This window comes from Barbus barbus, assembly GCF_936440315.1.
Source record: "Barbus barbus genome assembly, chromosome: 5".
Taxonomy (NCBI): Eukaryota; Metazoa; Chordata; class Actinopteri; order Cypriniformes; family Cyprinidae; genus Barbus; species Barbus barbus.
This window is the reverse complement of record NC_136733.1, coordinates 41160572-41183346: the sequence shown is the minus strand read 5'-3', so window position 1 is coordinate 41183346 and position 22775 is coordinate 41160572. Positions and strand designations below refer to the sequence as shown.

At 40.8% G+C, this 22775-nt stretch overlaps 3 protein-coding genes across 3 annotated transcripts in view; 1 reads left to right on the top strand and 2 right to left on the bottom strand.

The window, feature by feature from the left end:
• The window catches only part of LOC306870149 (uncharacterized protein), a 141051-nt gene extending 137256 nt beyond the window's left edge, over window positions 1-3795 (bottom strand). The window contains exon 1 of the mRNA XM_079417254.1: window positions 350-3795. Within this exon, the coding sequence (XP_079273380.1) occupies window positions 802-3663 (2862 nt within the window). The 5' untranslated portion in view covers window positions 3664-3795 and the 3' untranslated portion in view covers window positions 350-801. The remainder of the gene's footprint in view (window positions 1-349) is intronic.
• Window positions 3796-9598: 5803 nt separating this feature from the next.
• On the bottom strand, window positions 9599-10758 carry LOC306869775 (transcriptional regulator protein Pur-beta-like). Its single transcript, XM_079416679.1, has one exon. It carries the CDS (start codon window positions 10746-10748, stop codon window positions 9852-9854), a length of 897 nt encoding a protein of 298 aa, XP_079272805.1. The 5' UTR covers window positions 10749-10758; the 3' UTR covers window positions 9599-9851.
• A 5416-nt stretch (window positions 10759-16174) lies between these two features.
• Window positions 16175-21785, top strand: LOC306869776 (histone H2A.V). Its single transcript, XM_079416680.1, has 5 exons — window positions 16175-16511; window positions 17739-17816; window positions 18930-19043; window positions 21160-21289; window positions 21386-21785. The coding sequence occupies exons 1-5, from the start codon at window positions 16509-16511 to the stop codon at window positions 21445-21447; spliced, it is 387 nt and encodes a 128-aa protein (XP_079272806.1). The 5' UTR covers window positions 16175-16508; the 3' UTR covers window positions 21448-21785.
• Window positions 21786-22775: the final 990 nt, after the last annotated feature.

The window sequence follows — 22775 nt, the reverse complement described above, 5'->3', positions numbered from 1 at the left end:
AATTGCAATGAGCTGTAGTTAAAACAATGTGACCCTTTCTGTGAAATCCAGGCTCAAAATCTAAATATGAGATAATGAGCATCAATATTTGATTTCAATCATTCATTTCACTGTGATTTAAATCTTTGACATGACCTTACCCAGTCGATATTAAAGATATCAAAGTTATTTACCTTATGAAGGATGATTTTATGTAGAAAACAGTAAATCACCAAAAAATGACTTTTTCACAGCCAGGGTCGCAAACGTTCTGTGTCGGCAAATCAAGAAGTGGCTACTAATCATAGTAAACACTGGAACAAATGTATTATTTACAAAAATAGAAATGTCCTTAAAATGTCCTTGAAACAGTACTCTCAAATCAAATTCAAATTCAAATTTTATTTGTCACATACATATACATACGTAGTACGACATGTAGTGAAATGTATTGTACGACTGTCCAACAAATTGTCCAACAAAATTAGAAAAACCTCAAGTTTACAAAAATACAAATAGAAAAAGTACAGTAACCATATATACAGAATAAACTAGCAATAAAATAAAATAACAAATAGATATGAGAATAAAAAATAGAATATGATTCTATATAGATTCTATAAAAAGTAAAGTGTATGTCAGTGATAAAGTGTCCGTGTGCTGTGCTGTGCAGTGCAGTAAAGTGTATAAGTGAGTAAAAGGATACTAAAGACAAAGACAAATGGTATGTAAGTCCCACTCATTTATCCTTCCGTAACCTTCTACAAATTAGTGCAGATTGTACTTGAAAAATGTGCAAAGTGGAAGTGTGGGGTGATGTGATTAGAGTGGAGAGTGGTTTAGACTCCGAATGGCCTGCGGGAAGAAGCTCCTCCTCATTCTCTCTGTGTTCGCCTTCATGGAGCGGAAGCGTCTCCCTGAACGCAGCAGAGAAAAGAGTCCATTGTTGGGATGGCTGAGGTCCTTCACTATCTTCCTGGCCCTGGTCAGGCACCGCTTGCTGTAGATGTCCTGCAGGTTAGGGAGCTCGGTGTGAATGGTACGTTCCGCTGAACGCACCACCCTCTGGAGGGCTCGTCTGTCCTGCATAGTGCAGTTCCCGAACCAGGAAGTGATGCTGCCCGTCAGGACGCTCTCGATGGTGCAGGTGTAAAAAGTCTTAAGCACCCGAGAGGGAAGTCTAAAGTCCTTTAAGCGTCTCAGATGGTACAGACGCTGCCTGGCCTTCTTCACCAGGGTGCTGGTATGACAGGACCAAGTCAAGTCCTGCGTGATGTGAACACCCAGGTATCTGAAGCTGTCCACTCTCTCCACTGGAGTCCCGCTGATCGTGATCGGCTGGTACGACCGCTCCTGCTTCGTACTGAAGTCCACTATCAGCTCCTTAGTTTTGCTGATGTTCAGGTGTAGACTATTCACCTGGCACCAACTCTCCAGGTTCTTAATCTCCTGTATGTAGGCCGTCTCGTCGTTGTCTGAGATCAGGCCCAACACAACAGTGTCATCAGCAAACTTAATGATGGTGGTGGAGTTGGAAGTGGCCACACAGTCATAAGTGTACAGTGAGTACAGCAGGGGGCTCAGAACACAACCTTGAGGGGCTCCAGTGCTTAGGGTGATGGAGGATGAGGTGTGTTTACCCATCCGTACGGCTTGCTGTCTGTCCTTCAGGAAGCTGGAGATCCATTGGCACAAGGATGTGCTGAGACCAAGGACCTCCAACTTGGAGGTGAGTGTGGAGGGAATTATGGTGTTAAACGCTGAACTGTAGTCCACAAACAGCATTTTTACATAATTCCCTTTTCTGCAGTCCAGGTGACTTGTTGTGGTGTGGAGGAGGTGTGAGATGGCATCCTCCGTGGAGCGGTTATGTCTGTATGCAAACTGTAGTGGATCCAGTGTGTCTGGTAGTGATGCAATGATGAAGTCTCTGACCAGTCTCTCAAAGCACTTCATCACCACTGATGTGAGGGCTACAGGGCGATAGTCGTTTAGGCAGGTGGGCTGCGGTTTCTTGGGGACAGGAACAATGGTGGACTGCTTAAAGCATGAGGGGACTATGGACTGTTCCAGGGAGAGGTTGAAGATCTCGGTGAACACCGGTGCTAGCTGGTCAGCGCAGGCCTTCAGAACCCGACCTGTGATGCCATCTGGTCCTGCTGCCTTCCTGATGTTCACTCTCTTGAATGCCCTCCTCACGTCATGCTCCGTGATGGTGAATACGTTGTCCTCACCGGCTTCCTCAGCGTGCATGCAGTTAGCACTGCTAGCGCCGTTAGCGTGATTAGCTGCAGCCTCGAAGCGAGCATAAAAAGTGTTCAGCTCGTCAGCCAGAGAGGCGTCCGCATTCCCCGATCTGGAGGGTGGTGTTTTATAGTCCGTGATGGTTCTAAGTCCCTGCCACAGGCTCCTAGAGTCGCCATGTTGGAATTGCGACTCTAGTTTCCTCCCGTAGCGCTGCTTCGCCTCCTTCACCGATCTGCGCACGCTGTAAGATGCAGCCTTGTAATCATCCATGTTCCCGGTGATGAGCCCTGTGTTGTAGGCAGCGGAGCGGGATCTCAGGGCGTCGCGGATGGTTTTATCCACCCACGGCTTCTGGTTGGGAAACGTCCTGATGATGGTTTTCTGCACCGTATCATCCATTAGTTTCTCTATAAATCCCACAACCGCTTCCGTAAACAAGCTGACGTCATCAGAGCTGCGCCGGAACATGTCCCAGTCTGCGTCATCTAGCGCGTCCTGCAGAGCGGCCACCGATTGGTCCGTCCAGCGTTGGACCTCCCTCTGCACCGGGGCTTCCTGTTTCAGCCTCTGTTTGTAAACAGGCATGAGGAAGATGGCGGCGTGGTCCGATTTCCCAAACGGTGGTTGTGACTGTGCCTTGTAGCTGTTCTTGTATGGGGTGTAACAGTGATCTAATGTCCTTTCGCCCCTGGTGGGGCAGCTGATGTGCTGATGGAAGTTCGGCAGTGCACGCTTGAGGTTGGCACTGTTGAAATCTCCCAAAACAATGAATGCGGCGTCCCGGTGCTGTGTCTGGTGAAGGTGTAGTGTTTCATGTAAATCCCATATCGCAGTGTCCGTGTCCGCTTGAGGTGGAATATAAACGGCACTGACGATGACCGAGCTAAATTCCCGAGGGAGATAAAAAGGGCGACATTTGATGGTCAGAAGTTCAAGATTCGGTGTGCAGGAGCGTGAGAGGGGAACAATGCTCGCGCCGTCACACCAGTGTTTGTTCACCATCAGACATACTCCACCTCCCCTAGTCTTCCCCGAGTCCAGCGTTCTGTCCATGCGGTAAACCGAGAAGAACTCGGCCGGCTGGATGGCGTGGTCTGGTACCGCTGGGTTCAGCCATGTCTCGGTGAAGCAGAGAAGGTTGCAGTCCCGAATGTCCCTCTGGAACCTGACTCTTGCCCTGAGGTCATCGAGTTTGTTATCCAGCGACTGGACATTGGCGAGCAGGACACTTGGTAAGGGAGCGCGGTGTGCGCGAGCCCTCAGCCTGTTCCTGACGCCGGCTCGTTTCCCTCGAGGACGCCGGTACGGGTCGGGTCCTTTGTTCCTCCTCAGGATCTCGCTTGGCCAGGATGGGTCCGGGTTCAAAATCGGCGAAAGGTTAGTGCATTGTGCACCAATAGAAATAAGAGTGGCCCTGTCGTATGTAAGAATGGCCATCTTACAAAAAGAAACCGGTGTTTATAGTTAACAATACGAAAAAATAACAAAAAAAGACAAAGTTTGGTCGGAGCAGTCGTGACGGCAGCCGATCTCACCGGCGCCATCTTACCAAAGATGTGTGTGTATACTCTGAATATTAATGGCTCTTTTATGATAAACTGCTTGAGAATAGAATAGAATAGAATAGAATAGAATAGAATAGAATAGAATAGAATGAGGAATTTGTTGTGGTTTCCATGAGTTCTGGGAAAGGTTATTAACTAAAACCTTTGTAAAATTACTTGAAATAAAATAAACATTTAAAATACGCAAATAAATGAAATATTTATTTGAAAAGAGTCATTTTTGTTTTAGGTTGAAGTAACACACACAAAAAAGACAAAACTACAAAAAAATTAAAAAATACTAAAATGAAAAGGAAAACAGAAAATATAACAAATTTGATATATATATATATATATATGACGTGACATACTGCCAAATATGGTGACCCATACTCGGAATTCGTGCTCTGCATTTAACCCATCCAAAGTGCACACACACACACACACACACACACACACACAGCAGTGAACACACACACACAGCAGTGAACACACACACAGCAGTGAACACACACACACAGCAGTGAACACACACACACACACACACACACACACAGCAGTGAACATACACACACAGCAGTGAACACACACACACCGTGAACACACACACACCGTGAACACACACACACACACACAGCAGTGAACACACACACACACACAGCAGTGAACACACACACACACACACAGCAGTGAACACACACACACAGCAGTGAACACACACACACACACACAGCAGTGAACACACACACACACACAGCAGTGAACACACACACACAGCAGTGAACACACACACACACACAGCAGTGAACACACACACACACACAGCAGTGAACACACACACACAGCAGTGAACACACACACACACACACACACAGCAGTGAACACACACACACACAGTGAACACACACACACACACACACACAGTGAACACACACACACACAGCAGTGAACACACACACACACACAGCAGTGAACACACACACACACACACACCGTGAACACACACCCGGAGCAGTGGGCAGCATTTATGCTGCGGCACCCGGGGAGCAGTTGGGGGTTCGGTGTCTTGCTCAAGGGCACCTCAGTCGTGGTATTGAGGGTGGAGAGAGCGCTGTACATTCCCTCCCCCCACCTACAATCCCTGCCGGCCCGAGACTCGAACCCACAACCTTTGGATTACAAGTCCGACTCTCTAACCATTAGGCCACAACTTCCCCATATTTATATATATATATAAAATAACACCAGCTCTGAGGTACACATACAAATGTATTTAATGAGAATAGCCAGAAAGTAAATAATAAAGAATAACAAATAAAAACCATAGAAACATAGAAAAGAAGGAATAAAATAACACGCATCTTAGTTACAGATGTGCACATTATGTACTGTACAGTATATGCTTCTATGTATTTACAGAAACATATTTTCTATGTATATTAAGTTGCGTTAGATTAATTATTTTGCTAAATATAAGATGCAAAAATCAATCATTGAACCGCATTAATATTATTTAGTATATTTAAAAAGCCAGTAATTCACAACACAAAACATGTTGTTTTCATGTTTATCCTCATTGCAATTGAGCACATATATGAGCACAAAGCAGTCATGAGTAACACAGGTGTATCTGTAGCAATAGACAACAATACATTGTATGGGTCAAAATTATACATTTCTCTTTTATGACAAAAATCATTAGGATATTAAGATCATGTTCCATGAAGATATTTAGTAAATTTCCTACCGTAAATATATCAAAACTTCATTTCTGATTAGTAATATGCATTGCTAAGAACTTCATTTGAACAACTTTAAAGGTGATTTTCTCAATATTTAGATTTTTTTGCTCCCTCAGATTCCAGATTTTCTAATAGTTGTATCTCAGACAAATATTGTGCTATCATAACAAACCATACATCAATGGAAAGATTATTTATTTAAAAAAAAATTGACACTTATGACTGGTTTTGTGCTCCAGGGTCACATATTTCTGTAATCAGATTCACTAGTGAAACTCAGATGTAGGCATTGGGAAGTGGAACTGGTTAAGCGGGTCTGCTTGGCATATAAGCAGTGCAAAGTGAATGGAGATCTCTCAGTATTAGTGGATTGAGAGTGAAGCTCTCAGCACAATCTGAATGAAGCACAGTCTGTCTGACAGCTGTTTTATCATCTTATCATCATCAGCAGCAGCAGCATGGCAGAGAATGCGAAATAATCTCCTGAATCAGAGACGCTCTGCCAGCCGTGCCATTACATATACCCTTGAACTGTCATCAGTGAAGCTTAGCATGTGTGTGTGTGAGCATGTGTGAGCGTGTGTTTGTGTGTGAGCATGTGTGAGCGTGTGTTTGTGGGTGTGTGTGTGTGTCATACCATGACGTTAGATGAGGGTCACAGGGTTTAACTCTCAGAGCTGATGCAATAGGACTTTATACAGGACATGAGAATGAGGAGGGACAGTTGTTCATCGTTACTGTAAAGCGAGAAGGCGTATCCCTTTACAGATTTAGCTGTGAGCTGCGTGAGTGGTAACAGATATCCTGCTATTCTAAGCAACTGAGAAGCTTTTTCTTCTCCAAAAAGCCTTCAGTATGTGATTTGCCTTCTTGAAATTTATCCTTTATTTAGCCAGGAGAAAACAAACCTGTGAACTTTACAGTAAAACAAACAAAAAAAATTGTGCTGTCAAATAATTAATCGCATCCAAAATAAAAGTTTTAGTTTACATAATATATATGTGTGTACTGTGTATATTTATTATTTATATATACATACACACATGCACGTATATATTTCAGAAAAATATGTTATGTTTGTATATTCAATATATTTATATATAATATAAATTATATCAATACAAATATACTTGTAAATACATGTAAATATTTTCAAAATATCCTATTGTATGTGTATTTATATATATATATATATATATATATATACATAATGAATATACACAGTACACACACATATTATGTGAAAAAAAACTTTTATTTTGGATGCAATTAATCGCGATTAATCACTTGTCAGCACTAAAAAACAGTTTGCAAGAACTTTACTGTGGAAATATTTAGTTAGGTTTTATGGATTGGACTTAAATTTACAGTAACACTTTATTTTAGGGGGTCCTTGTTACACGTTACATGTACGTACTATTATAATAACAATACATTATGCATAATTACATGCAAGTAACCCTGAACCAAACGTGAATCCTAACCCTAACCATATAGTAAGTACATGTAGTTAATTAATATTACTCAGTACTTAAATGTGTAACAAGGACACATTAAAATAAAGTATAACCCATTTAAAAAGAGTTTTATTAACTGACAAACTCTACATCTACTTCTTGGATGGCCTGAAGGTGAGTACATTTTCAACAAATTTTTTAGGTTTTTAGGTGAACTATTCATCTGTTTATTGCATTATTTTAATGTCATAATGGTGTTTTTGGTGTGTGACATCAGGTACCTTTTATATATTAGGCTCGTTCTTTAGCGCTTTTGGAAAAGTATCTGGGAATGGTGGTTGTTATTCTTCATCAGAACAGATTTGAAGAAATTTAGTATCACTTGCTCACCAATGGAGTTGAATGGGTGCCGTCAGAATGAGAGTCCAAACAGCTGATAAAGTAACCAGTCCATCAGTTAACATCTGGAGAAGACAAAAGCTGGGTGTTCGTAATAAATGCACCTTCATTCTGACGGCACCCATTCACTGCAGAGCATCCCCTGATAAGCAAAGGATGAATGCTACATTTCTCCAAATCTAAAGGTGTGTTTGAGCAGGACTGCTGTTTCTCATTATTAGATACAGCATCAGATGAAAAAAATATTCTTCTTTCCTTATGACTTTTGTAGGTTATGAAATTCTTAATTTATTTGATAATGGTGCCATTCTGAGCACATGACTGGGCTGTTTACTCAGACTCACAGGATAAGTTATGTATGGTTAAAATACAACTTCTTTCTTGAATATCTGCTCAAACTCCTTTTCAGTCGCAGACAAAAACGTCTTCTTCAAAGCCAAAATAACCACGTCACTTCGAAAAAACGGATTACAAATTCCAAAGTACATATTATTCCTCATCTTGCACAACCTGACAGTGTCACAAGATTTAATTTGATTCCAACAGGCCTTGAAATCCACTTGCACTCTGGTTTTCTTCTGTTTCATTACCTACTGACTTCCATGAGCAGAAAATACAGTGGAAGTCAATGAGAACTGAAACTGTTCGGCTTTCTTGGCCAAACTGGATCTGTGAAGGAGCAGTGCATCAATTCAGATGCATTTCATTTAGACTTTCTCGGGCACCTTCTCATCAATGCATTCATCACTACAAATTATAATGTATTGAGACACAAAAAAAGAGACATATATTATTTATATATAATAAATCAAATTAAAACAAGTAGATAGAACAGAAAAAGAATAGAGAACACTACTAGAAGGTCATTTTTTGTATGTATGAGAGATGCTGCAGGTCATGGACATTTGTTCAAGTATAAATGTGATTGTTTTGTGTTTGCAGATGCCAGGATGATGATGATAATGATGATCTAGTGACAGCAGTTGCATTTCAGTGGAGTAAACTTTCTGCATATCTGTTTGGTGATGCTTGCTTTTGGTGTAGAAGAATCACTTACAACATTCAGCCGTCAAGAATTGTGAAAGATTAAAACAAACTCAGGTTGTCAGCAAAGAAATTCTGTTTATTGTTCAAAGGAAGTTTGTGGAGAATTACAGCAGAACACACTCGACTGAACAGCTGCCTTTATCACATAACACAGTACAGACAAGAATGAGGTCAAAACTCATGGATATTGAAGTCAGTAAAAACCCCTGTGGCTCCTGGGTGGCGTGTACGGCTAATTCTCGTGGTTACAGAAGGCCTGGAAATCAAAACTCCTTTTTCACCGATCAAATTAAAAATATCCAACACCCACGACAAACAAAAAGAGGAGCAGACAACTTAATATGCAGAGGAAGAGAACGCAGAGAAATAAAGAAGAGAGTTATGTCATTGGGATTGATGAAAAAAGCAATACAAGCTAAACTGAGAAGTCTAGTTTCACAATGTTGCTCTTCGGAGACCGTAGGAAATGAATGGAAAAGCTGTAAGAAATATTTCCCTATACAATTGCATCCGACTTTTATTTGTTAAATAGCCTGTTCAGAAAGCATTTATAATTGATTCTATAGATCTATATATAAACATATTTCTATATATATATATTTCTGTATATTGTTATTTAAAAATAAATCTATTTAAACTCAGCTGGGTGTTGTTCTACATTTGATTTCCTTTCCAGTCACCAAAGCTCTGAAACGACTAATTCACCCATCAAGGTCAAACCCAGTACATTTAGTGGCATCAGCAGCACAGATGCTGAAGAATTAGCTCGATCCTGACAAGAAACAGGAGGAGAACTAAATAAAAGCCACCAGCCGGCGTGACACTTTATAGCACCATTTTAACGGTTTGTACATTGTTGCTTGAACTGTATTGTGTGTCCACACAACCTGACATTTTGACGCTGTTTGATCTGAGACTTATATACACACACAAACACACTCTCTCTCTCTCACACACACACACACACTCACACACACACACACACTCACTCACACACACTCACACACACACACACACACTGAATGAGCTAACTATGAGATGCACACCAAGTCGCTCAGATGATGCTGGTTTGCTCTCCATCGCAGGGGTAGAACACAACAACAGCTATAGCAGAGATACTCATCAGTTGTTCTGGACACACTAACACTATCACATCCCTGCGTGTGAACTCAGTCTCTGTGTGAAAGGGTGCTCGTTTCTTTCTTTATAAAGGGGAAAACTTTCAAAATGACAAGACCTACAGAGAGCAGCCAGCAGAAACATCCATTTATCTAGCCAAACACCGTCTATACGGCTTTAAACAGGATTCTCTTACATATACACGAGTGTTTCTCAGTCAAACATCTTTTTATTCGCCGTTGATCGTTTCATGCATCCTCCTCCAGATCGCGGCTCTCGCTCTGAGCGGTTGCCCAGCGACGGGACTCCTCCGCCGGTCAGTCGTCCTCTAAATCGTCGCCCTCTGACTCCTCTTCGGTTCTCCGCTCGAACGTTTTATCTCTATGCCGCTCCTGGATCTCCTTCATCTCCTCCGCGTAGCGACAGAAGGCTCCGCCGAACTTGCTCCACGCTTTGAAGGGGATCGTGATAGAGTTTCTGTAGCTGGGCTTCACCTCGCTCACACGCAGAAACACGCCGTACTTGTTGGAGCCCACGTCAAAGAAGAACCGCTTGGAGTCCACCGTTATTGAGGTCCCCTCCGGTAACTCCGAGTAACCGCCGCCGCCTCCTCCGCCGCAGGCCAGCTCCTCGTCATCGCCGCCGTAGTCGTCGACCAGCTTCGCCAGCGCGTCGCGGAACTCGATGAGACCCTGAGCGGGAAGAGCGATAGTTTGGCCGGATTGAATCCCTCCGCCGCCGCCGGGAACACCGAATCCTCCGCGGTTAACGGTCTGCCGGATCCGCAGGAATCTCCCGCGCTGGTTCTCCTTCAGATCGAGGTAGTATTTGCGGTTTTCCCTCACGAGATACTCGCTCTTCAAGGCCCGTCTAGGCCCGCCGTCCTCGCCTCCGGAGGACTGCGCGATCTGCTCCGGAGTGCTGGGCCCGAGTTGGGCGTAGTGTTCGATGAAATCCCCGAGATAATCCCGGAACTCCGCCGCGACCGACATGGAAAGCGTCAGGCGGCTTTTGGAGCCCCCAGCGCCGACCTCGGCGATCTTGATGAACCTGCCCTTCGAGTTCTGCTTGACGTCCAGATAGAAGCGCTTGTTTTGGATGTCGAGGCGTTTGGACGCCAGCTCTTGTGTCTCCTGGTCCCTCTGGAACGCTTGGAACCCGCTTCCTCCGCCGCCGCGCTCACTCCCGCTGTCCCCATCCGCCATCTTCACCATCACCCAGAGCTCAGATACTTTCCCCCACCCGTATTTCGTCAGATCCCGCCTTCTGACTCGAGAGCGTCCTATGAATGAGCAGTAGCTCTGGAACGTCACCGCCTTAGGAACATCTTGTGATTGGTCGTTTGACGTGTCAGTCATTTATTCGCTTCTCCTATTGGATCAGTACAGTGGTGTCGATAACGTACTAACACACGCACTTTATTACAGATAACACTTCACTTAGTCTTTCCAACGACACACCTACTACTGTTTTTACTGCTTTCTAGCCATTTAAATATGTGACCCTGGAGGTACAAAAGCAGTCATTAGGGGCTATTTTTTTTAAAATTTAGATTTATACAAAATCTGAAAGCTTTTCCTATCTCTGACTGTTTTTTTGATCACCTTATTCTGCAATGCTGAAATATGCTATATTCTGTGAATGCGCAAGACTCCTTCATTAGCTGTAAATAACCAGAAGAATAACCAAACGAAGCAAACACTCAAAAGAAAAGTATAATTTTAGGGCTTCGGGTCATTTTGATCTGCGAGGGAAAGATTTGTTACAAAATGCGAGGAAAGTGAAATTACAAAGGAGAACACCCAATAATGCATGTAGGGCAGAATTAGGCCGTTTCCCATTGATTATAAATATACAAAAAAGATCGCTCAAATTCTGGATGCATCTAAAATCAAGTCCCAGAGAATCGCTACATTTTAAAGCACTACAAACCCAAGAACTGAACCCTGAAAAGAGTCCAGTCAGTCAGCTGGTTCTGAGACTTACTAACCTACTAACTCTACTAACACTAACCAGTCTCAGACCAGCACTGCTTCTCACCCAAACATCAAAATAAATCAGATTATCAAACAATCTAAACATATATATCTGGAACATTGGGATCAAGAAACCAAAACACAAAGTAAATTACAACTCTGTCGAACTATAAAATTAAATTATGAATTAGAAGAATATCTCCAGAGTGTGAAAGACACAAAGCAGAGCCAGATCCTGAGCAAGTACAGGCTCAGTGAGCACAGACTAGCCATCGAGACCGGCAGACACAGAAAGAGCTGGTTACCCAGAGAGCAAAGAGTGTGTGTTCACTGTGAGACAGAGACACACTTCCTACTTCACTGTTACCAATTTAAATCAATCAGAGACATATACATCAACAAATTCACAAACATCATAAAGAACTTTACAGCCATGACTGAAGAGGAACAAATAAAGATCATACTAGGAGAGGGACAGACAGCAGCACTGGCTGCGAGATACGTGTGTGTGTGTGTGTGCAACAGCCTGAGAGACAGCAGGTGAACGTGTGTGTGTGTGTGTGTGTATTATGTCTGACCTCAGTGTGTTTCCCTAATGTCTACCACAGTGACCCTCAGCCTGTGTGTGTTTATATGTTAAACACTGTGGTATGAAATGTTCACACAAGTTCTTATTTGTTAAAATGTTTATTTAAGTTTATATTGTTATAATGTTTTTATTCTGTTATTTTGATATTTTCATTGTTATTATATTTCAAGCTTTGGCAATATTGTATTTTTTACAGTCATGCCAATAAAGCAATATTGAATTGAATTGAATTGAAAGTGACATACGACCAAGTATGGTGACCCATACTCAGAATTTGTGCTCTGCATTTACCCATCCAAAGTACACACACACAGTAGTGAACACACACACACAGTAGTGAACACACACACACACGGTAGTGAACACACACACTCAGCAGTCAACACACACACACACACACACAGAGAAACACACACACACACACACACACACACACACACACACACACACACACACACACAGAGAAACACACACACACACACACACACACACACACACACACACACACACAGAGAAACACACACACTCACACACACACACACACACACACACAGAGAAACACACACACACACACAGAAACACACACACACAGAGAAACACACACACACACACACACACACACACACACACACACACACACTCACACACACACACACACACACACACACACTCACACACACACACACACACTCTCTCGGTTGTCCATCGAAATTCGATGATGACGTCCACGCCTTTATCGGTGAGACTTTTGATGACTAAACAGTCCTATCCTGGACCCACAAACTCTATTGCAGGTGGGACATATATATGCAATGGTAGTAGTAGTGGTGGCAGTCATGGCTGTATTTCTCCTGGCTCGCTTCTGCTGCCTCATGCTTGTCCTCTCCATCTCAAGTGTATGAACCCCATCTCTACACAGCTTTTGCCAGATGGTACGGTCAACAGCAACAGCCTCCAGGTCCTCGGGTCTGATCTTACACTTCTTCAAGGAAGTCTTCATCTGATCCTTATGTCGCTTCTTCGGCCCTCCAGCTGAACGTCGACCATGATGTAGCTGGCCGTAGAGCACTCTTCGGGGCAGTCGGCATAGAGGGCATCCTTATCACGTGCCCCAACCACTGCAGCTGGCGCTGGGTGATCATGGCCTCAATACTTCTACAATTGGTCTTTTTAAGTATTTCAGTGTGAGGCACACGATCCCGCCAGGTAACCCCCAGAATGCGCTGAAGGCAGCTTATATGGAAGCGCTCTAGGGACTTGATGTGACGGCTGTAGGTTACCCAAGCTTCACAGCTATAAAGTAGGGTTGTGACACAGACCGCTTGGTATACGGCTACTTTTGTAGAAAGATGAAGATTCTTGTTGTGAAAGACTCTACACCGAAGTCTCCCAAAGGCAACTGATGCCTGTTTAATGCGGCTCTGAACTTCATTGTCAATGCCACAGTCCTCAGCAAGAATACTCCCCAGATATTTAAAAAATGGCACTACTGAAAGCTGTTCATCCCCAACAGTGAACGCAGGTAGTGTGGGTCGGACATTGCTACGCCATTGGCAAAGCACTTCTGTCTTGGTTGTGTTGATAGTCAACCCCATTCTGCTGTATGCCCTAACCGCCACAGCAAGAACAGTTTGAAGATCCTCTGGAGTATGGGCCACAAAAGCACAGTCATCTGCATACTGCAGTTCCAGGACCTGCTCTCTACAGAGTTTTTTGGTTGCCTGTAGCCTCCTAATATTAAAGAGGTTGCCGTCTAATCTGAAGTCTACTGCTATGCCACTGCTATTTTCAATCTCGTTGTGGAGAAGCTTGGTGACACATAGGAGGAAGATGTTAAAGAGTATTGGTGCTAGCACACACCCCTGCCTCACCCCTGTGCGCACAAAGAAGGGCTCGGACTCTTGTCCACCTATAGACACCCGAGCGGTCATCCCATCATGGAACTGGCGGAGGATGTTAACAAATTTATTGGGACAGCCAAACCTAAGGAGTACATCCCATAACAGCTCTCTTTGTACAGTATCAAATGCTTTAGAAAGATCGACAAAGGCCATAAACATGTCCTGATGTTGCTCCCGGCACTTTTCCTGAAGCTGCCGGGCAGTAAAAATCATGTCGATAGTGCTCCTATTCTTCCTAAATCCACACTGCGATTCAGGCAGCATTGACTCTGTGATGTTATTAACGAGTCTCTGAAGCATCACCTTGGCCAGGACCTTACCACCCACAGAAAGGAGTGATATGCCCCTACTATTACCGCAGATAGCCTTGTCACCCTTGTTCTTATAGATAACAGCAATATTTGCGTCTCTCCACTGCTGTGGGATGTTCTCATCAGTCCAGACCTGGATGATGTACCGATAGAGGGTGCGCGTACACATGAACCCCCCCTCCTTCAGTAGCTCTGCAGGGATATTATCAGTGCCAGGGGACTTGTTGTTCTTAAGAGAATGGATAGATGACAGAACCTCTTGAAAGGTTGGTGGTAGGCTGAGATCATGGATGGGAGGAAGTTTAGGCAATTCATCCAGAATGGTGGAGTCCGCATCAGAATCCTGATTAAGCAGGGTGTCAAAATGTTCAGCCCACCTTAATAGGATACTATCTTGGTCCCTCAGAAGTGTTAGTCCATCTGCTTTTCACACACACACACACACACACACACACACACACACACACACACACTCACACACACACACACACACACACACACACACACACACACACACACACACACACACACACACTCACTCACACACACACACACACACACACACACACTCACACACACACACACACACACACACACACACACACACTCACACACACACACACACACACACACACACACACACACACACACACACACACACACACTCACACACACACACACACACACACACACACTCACACACACACACACACACACACACACACACACACACACACACACACACACACACACACACTCACACACACACACACACACACACACACACACACACACACACACACTCACTCACTCACACACACACACACACACACACACACACACACACACACACACTCACACACACACACACACACACACACACACACACACACTCACACACACACACACACACACACACACACACACACACACACACACACACACACACACACTCACACACACACACACACACACACACACACTCACACACACACACACACACACACACACACTCACACACACACACACACACACACACACACACACACTCACACACACACACACACACACACACACTCACACACACACACACACACACACACACACACACACACACACACACACACTCACACTCACACACACACACACTCACACACACACGGAGCAGTTGGGGGTTTGAATTTGTTTTAGTGTCACAAGCTTCCAGGACACACAGATAATAAAAAAAGATGTGAATATAATACACATACCTATATATAAATAAGCAAAACAATAGAAAAACAAATTTAAAAATAAAAAATTAAATTAAAAAGTCTTCAGAGACCGAAAAGATAATTGTGAAAAGGCTATATAAATACAAAAATGGTTGCCTTCAGGTTCTGATCTATTAGTGCAATGGCAGTATGAAGATAATTATTTGTTATTTACTGTTTGTTCATGCTTTATGCATTGTTTTGCTTTTTTTACTCATTGTATAACTGTTTTTATGCATAGAAAATCTACAATTGCGTTTATGTTTTCTCATGAGATGTGTCCTTTACATAAAAAGTTTTAGATCTATCTCTAAACACGAGATTTAAAAATATATATATACATTAATACTTATATGCTAAAGTGTATTTTTTCACAATAAAAGTACTCAACACAAAACGTTTATATTATAAAACTCCCTCTATTATATCTATTATAAAATAATCAGCAATTTATTATTATTAACCAACAATGTTGATTTCGCCTCGTGTGACATAATTACAAGAGTGAGATTAGAAAATAGTTTGATATAATTTTTATTTATAATTATATCAATATAATAATTTTTATATAATAATTATATTTATTATTCAGCTCACTCTTAAGTCATTTACATAAAATCGTGACTTGTCATTTTTGTCAGGTCATTAATGACTTTTAAATAGAGGTTAAATGTTTTCTGTCAAATTTGAGCCAAGCCCCGCCCCCTGTGTTATCCGTACTTACATCATTCATCGATGGGGGATGGTAGAAGCAGACACATGCTGAAATCTCATTGGCCTTCCCGAAATTCGAATCAACAACAGGCGTTCTGATTGGCTGATTCCAGCGCTCGGTTTGCCTCAAGCGGTCTCTTCTGAACGGGTTTATTGTTCCTCCGAGTCAAGGGGCGAAATAGATTTACACAGACCTCCCCGGATCCCATTCAAAGTAATACTTCTCTGAAATGGTATGTAATTCTTTAGTATTAGATCGTAAATTTGTTTTCTATAACAGGAAGTGCCTTTCCTTTTGTTTTATTGCGCATTTGTCGTCTTTCTAGAGATTGTGCGCTAGCTTCGGGCTAGCTCTGCTTGGATTTACGTTAGCGCTGCTAGCTCGTGATGCTAATAGCCTTTGTGTTGTTGCTATTTATTTAATCTCGACGTATGCTGTCCTAATTTAAACGATTAGCCACCTATCGTGCTTATTTGAAGGGTTTTGTTGATATGCGTCGCGGTTTTGTGAGATTTCTCGGAGCAGGAAAGCTAAGCTAAACTCTATCGGATCAGTTTATATCAGCTTCATCTGCTCCACAGTTCTTCTCAAACCACAGAGTCCTCAGAAACGCGTTATGTTCTTGTAGTGTGTGCAGGTGGCATTGCTGCACGTTTTTAGGTAAACTTTAATTCATTTGAAAGAAGAGCATGATTCTATTCCTAATGGATGTTTTAATCAGACCCTCCGGGCAGCAAGAGATGTGCAGTATTTTCTCCAAACCTGCACTTTTTTTGCTGTAGACCTTAAATATACCCGTGATTATTTGCATATGAGTAATGCACTAATAATGTATTGATGATTTGCACAATAGTTGACACGCTTGCCGCTGATACGCTGTTACTGGGGTTTTTTTGCATGTCAAAAAAGTATTTTGCTGTAAATGTAATAGTTTGCAATGTTAAATATTGTATTTTTTTAAAATGAAATACCATGTTTTGTAATTATATTATATATCAAAATTAAATTACGTGCTAAACATTGTAATTTAATAAAAATTATATCTATTCTCATAGAATGTTACTTTTTTTAGTATTTAATCTGTATATTGTTACATATGAAAAAATGTTACATGTATTCTACAAATATTGTTACATAGTTTTATGCAATGTTTGTCAATTGTTAATTTTTTTCTTATGGGAAATTGTTGCATATATTCTACATAAATATTAGTTGTTTTGATTTTTTTAATGCAATGTTTACTACTGTTTACTTTATAGAAATTTAAAGATTGCATATTTAATTTATATGTAAAACGCATTAATATATTTCAGTGTACTTTAAAAGTCTTTGCACTGCTAATATGCTGATGCAAATACAAATGACCATAATTGTCTGCTCATAATATCATGCTAATTAATTGCTCTGTGCACTGAAATGCTTGAACATGCATTGGATCAGAGTCTGTGTTGTTTTGTAGGCAGGAGGAAAGGCAGGTAAAGACAGTGGCAAGGCCAAGGCAAAAGCAGTGTCTCGCTCACAAAGGGCCGGACTTCAGGTGAGCATCTGTTTTCATGAGTTGCATAGGTTTGTCCATGTTAAAGGGTGTATTCACACCAGGAAAGTCCGTTAGTGCACATGCTTCCGTCCGGACCAAATACAATGTTGATTTTTGTTTTTTTTTGTTTGGTGCGGTTCACTTTCACACGGCAACATTGCAAAGCGTACCAAAATGTGTTTATGCAAGTCACATGTGAGTAAAGCTGTCCTCTTATTGGTCAGAGTTCACTTGTTTACGTTCCTCTGCGTCATTCTTCAAGATGGATTGACAAGTTTGCTCCGCGGCTTATTGCTGCTTTATAGGTGTCCTGGCAAACACAAAACCAATGTAGCTGTCATTCCTCTCTAATATATTATTTATTTATATATATATATATATATATATATATATATATATATATATATATATATATATATATATATATATATATATATATATATATAATACACATCTGTGAATGCAAGTGAGATTCTCACTAACAATCAAAGTTTCTCACAAATTCTCACTTGCATTCACAAAATAATAATTTGTTACATTTATATGCTTTTTTTTTATCTTAATTTTACATTATTGACACACTATTTTCCTTTTTTGATATTGTGCAGTTGTTTTGGCACAATTTACATTGTTAAAAGCGCTATATAAATAAAGCTGACTTGACTTTTCTGGGTACTCAAAGCGCTTGACTGCTAGACACAAAAGACACTGCTGCTGCTTTTTATATAACATATTTCCCGTTATGAATTATGATACCGCTTGGTTCGTTGGTCCGTTGGGTCGGATTGCTTTCTCACCACAAACGAACCGCTCCAGGGTTCGTTTGAAAGCGTACCGAGACCACCTCTTCAAGGAGATCTCAGTACGCTTGTTTGGTCCGCTTCTGGTGCGCACCCGAGTGCGATTGCTGCTTTCTCACCTGCCCAAACGAACCGCACCAAGAGGGAAAACCAACTCTAGTGCGATTCAACCGAACTAAATGAGGCACGTGTGAAAGCACCCTAAATGTCCTTTTGTTAAATATCCTTCAGTCAGATTTTTTTTAAGGTTGCAAAGTCTAATAGACGATGTCAGGTTCTGTTTTCTAAGGGAATGCATATCTGAAATTTGTAGTTTCCAGTGGGCCGTATCCACAGGCACTTGAAGACCCGCACTACAAGCCATGGTCGTGTGGGAGCGACAGCAGCAGTCTACAGCGCAGCCATCCTTGAGTATCTCACAGCTGAAGTAAGACTTTCAGCTCATTAGTGCCGATTCTTTCATTCTTGTACTATACACTCAAACCGAAATGTATTCAGACAACTTCATTTCTCACATTATATCAGTTTATTCACTGTAGTTTAGAAAATGGTAATAAAAATACAACAGTCACAACAAATTCATCTTGATAATGTCAGATAACTTTGATAGAAAGGAATGTAATGGATTACAATCCACCAAAAATTATTCAGCTGTTAAATTTAAGTACACAATTAGATAATACTAATTTAGGTCAAGCAATGCTTAATTTTGTTCGGTCTGTGGTGCAATTAAAGAAAAAAACACTTAAGCAAAACATGCTAAGTATCTGAATAATTATTCATCCCAAATTTTACAGGTAGTTCACTGTATGAAGAATTTTTGGATATGTCACAGTTCACTTTATTTTGCTATCACTTACATCTGTGTGTCCCTGGAGCACAAAAGCAGTCATGAGTAACACAGGTATATCTGTAGCAATAGACAACAATACATTGTATGGATCAAAATTATACATTTCTCTTTTATAACAAAAATCATCAGGATATTAAGTAAAGATCATGTTTCATGGAGATATTTTGTACATTTCCTACCATAAATATATCAAAACTTCATTTTTGATTAGTAAAATTCATTGCCAAGAACTTCATTTGAACAACTTTAAAGGAGATTTTCTCAATATTTAGATTTTTTTGCTCCCTCAGATTCCAGATTTTCTAATAGTTGTATCTCAGACAAATATTGTCCTATCATAACAAACCATACATCAATGGAAAGATGATTTATTCCGTTTTAAATAAAGACCCTAATGACTGGTTTTGTGGTCCAGGGTCACATATGAACTATAGCAGGGGTTCTCAAAGTCTACATTCAAAGGTCCAAATCTGAATTTTCATCAGTGTCAAAGGTCCGGAACAATTGGTTATTACAAAACGTGTTTTTAATAAACATACATAACATATAACAAATAAACACTCATTTAAAAAAAAAAAGGTTCCCTTTGCATTCAAAATACTTTAATAACTAGTGCAAAAGTGGCAAAACAATTAATTTAAGTGTCAGCAGTAGAAGTCGACCTATAATGTTTTTTCTCTGGCCAATGCCGATATTTAGAAATCAGGGCAGCCTATGGCCGATATATGATGCTGATTTTTTGGGGCCGATTTTCTCTTTTTTTCCCTTTATATCAAAAGAGAGTTTGCGTAAATGGTTATTGCAGGGCACAAGATAGTAAGAGTAGTAGTAGTAGCCTAATTCATAGTAATAATACATGGCTCAACTTAAGCACCTTCTCAGAACAGTTCTGAAGCATGCTTTTTTGTTTCTGTTTGCTGACAGACACCAGTGTTTCCCGCAGACTAGCAAATGCAAGTTGATTCTCTGCCAGCAGGAGGCGCTGTTGGAGCGAGATATATAGCTGTTTCCCCGGTAACGACTGTAATCAAATAAGCGCTACTTTATCAGCCATTACAGGAAAGACCAAATGAAAATCGACATCAAAGCTTTTCTGAAGAAAACGGACGGTTCTTTTAAAAGATACATTCATATAAAAACACCCGCGCAGCATTTTATTTTTGAAACGCGCAGTGCTCAGTTTATTCAACGAAGTATAAGCCTTTTGTAAAATCTATTTGTAGCGGTCAGTTTTGATATTGTGACAAGCCGCCAAATAAATGTATACACTGGGCACTGCTATAAGACAAATTGCCATAATATAAGTGATAGCAAAACAAAACAAAAAAATAAAAATATTAGCGGTGAAATGTCGCCCGATTATGTCATACGTCATACGCTCACTGGATGTCATGATGACAACAAATGTCATGAAGGAAAAGTTTCAATATCTCGCCTGCAATTTCGGACCTTCTCCAAAAGACATAAAAAAATAAGAATAAATAAACAAATGATTTACAAGTTTAACGTGCGTTTATCAAAGTAGGAAATATAATTAGTGTTCTTGAAATATGAAATAGAAGCGGGTCCGGATTGAATTCCCTCCGGGTCCGGACTTTGAGAAGCACTGAACTATAGTATCCTGCACCCACTAGTAAAAAAACTATCAGAATGATGTCGGGTGTCTGAATAATTTTTGCTTTGACTGTAGGTTTTGGAGTTGGCAGGAAACGCTTCAAAAGATCTGAAGGTGAAGCGCATCACTCCTCGCCATCTACAGCTGGCCATCCGTGGAGACGAGGAGTTGGACTCTCTCATCAAGGCCACCATCGCTGGTGGAGGTATGTCGGAGTTTAATTTCTTTGTGCTCGTTGCAAACACTGCCGTGTTGACGGATGAGGATGTGAAGCGCTTGTGTGTTTGCTGTCTTCTCGCAGGTGTGATTCCTCACATCCACAAGTCCCTGATCGGTAAGAAGGGCCAGCAGAAGACGGTGTAGTTCCCGCTGGGGTCGCTGTGGACTCAAGGACTTGTTTGGGATGTGACCAGATCGGCTTGTGTTCATTCATTCATGTGTTCTTTCTTTCTTTTTAAGTTAATATTAATGATATACTAGCTAACCACAAGTGATTTGTTAGAGTTTTGCGTTAATGTTCAATCGCCAAAACTAGAATGGCAAATAAGCCCCGCCCCCTTCAACCCAAATGTCAGGTGTTTTAGAGCGAGACGAACAGGAAGTGTCTGATCTTTCCTGCTGTGACTGTGGAATTGGCCAGAGCTATGGAGCTGTTTTATACTGAAAAATGGAAATAAAAACATTTTATATGAAACAAATAATGTTGTTTGTTCTTATTTTCCTTTGTCTGCCTCTGTCTTTCATGTTTTAATGTTAACCAGGGTTGTGTTTCCCAAAAGCATCGTAAGCTTAAGTACATCATAAACCCATTCAAACCAGTGGAGTTATGATCAATTTAGGCTTACGATGCCTTTGGGAAACGAGTTTGTGTGATCTGCGTTCAGTTAAATATATTTAAAGTAATAACTTTTGATTATGGTCTGTATATAAATAATATAAACATTTTGTGATGAGTACTTTTATTGTGAGAAAGTACACTTTAGCATACATATAAACATCTAAATTAGTGTTTATGTATGTATTTTTTTTAAATATCGTGTTTAGAGCCTAGTCTAATATACTTTAATATGCTTAAGTGTGAAATTAATGTTTTTAGACATTTGGTTTCATGTTATTTACAATTAAATAAAGTGCTATAGTTCAAATTTGTTAAGCGTTTTATATGTAATTTCACAGTTCTGTGGTCTATATAAAGTGCTAATTTAATGCAATTAAGTGCACATCTTTTTGAACAAATTTGTATATTTTAAAATTCATGGTTAGTGTGCGTTTATAATTGGATGTGGTGATTAGTAACAGATTCAAGTTTATTTGTGTCGTGCTTTTCATGATGCAAATCGTTGAGAAGCAGTTTTACAGAAAATGAAAGTTTCTACATTTTATATATATATATATAGTAATCGCTTATCTCAAGTTGATGTCCATATGGCAGGAATTTACGGTAAAATCAAGCAGTTAATGGCATGTAATCAAACAGATGGAGAACTCCATTAACAGCAGAGCTTATATGTTGAGATCAAACTTGTAGCACGTTTTCTGTTCACCAAAGATGTGGCTTTCACTTTCAGGTATCCTTGTTACAGTGTAATTATAGATTTAAGTAGTATTAAATGCATGTAATTATTATATGGTAGGGTTACTTTTAAGTAATTTTGCGTGATTTATTGTTGTTATAATAGTAAGTACATACA

Coding starts and splice junctions, on each gene's coding strand:
- LOC306869775 (XM_079416679.1), bottom strand. CDS start 10,748: ATGGTGAAGATGGCGGATGGGGACAGCGGGAGTGAGCGCGGCGGCGGA.
- LOC306869776 (XM_079416680.1), top strand. Junction 17,817..18,929: donor CACAAAGGGCCGGACTTCAG/GTGAGCATCTGT, acceptor TGAAATTTGTAG/TTTCCAGTGGGCCGTATCCA. Junction 21,290..21,385: donor GGCCACCATCGCTGGTGGAG/GTATGTCGGAGT, acceptor GTCTTCTCGCAG/GTGTGATTCCTCACATCCAC.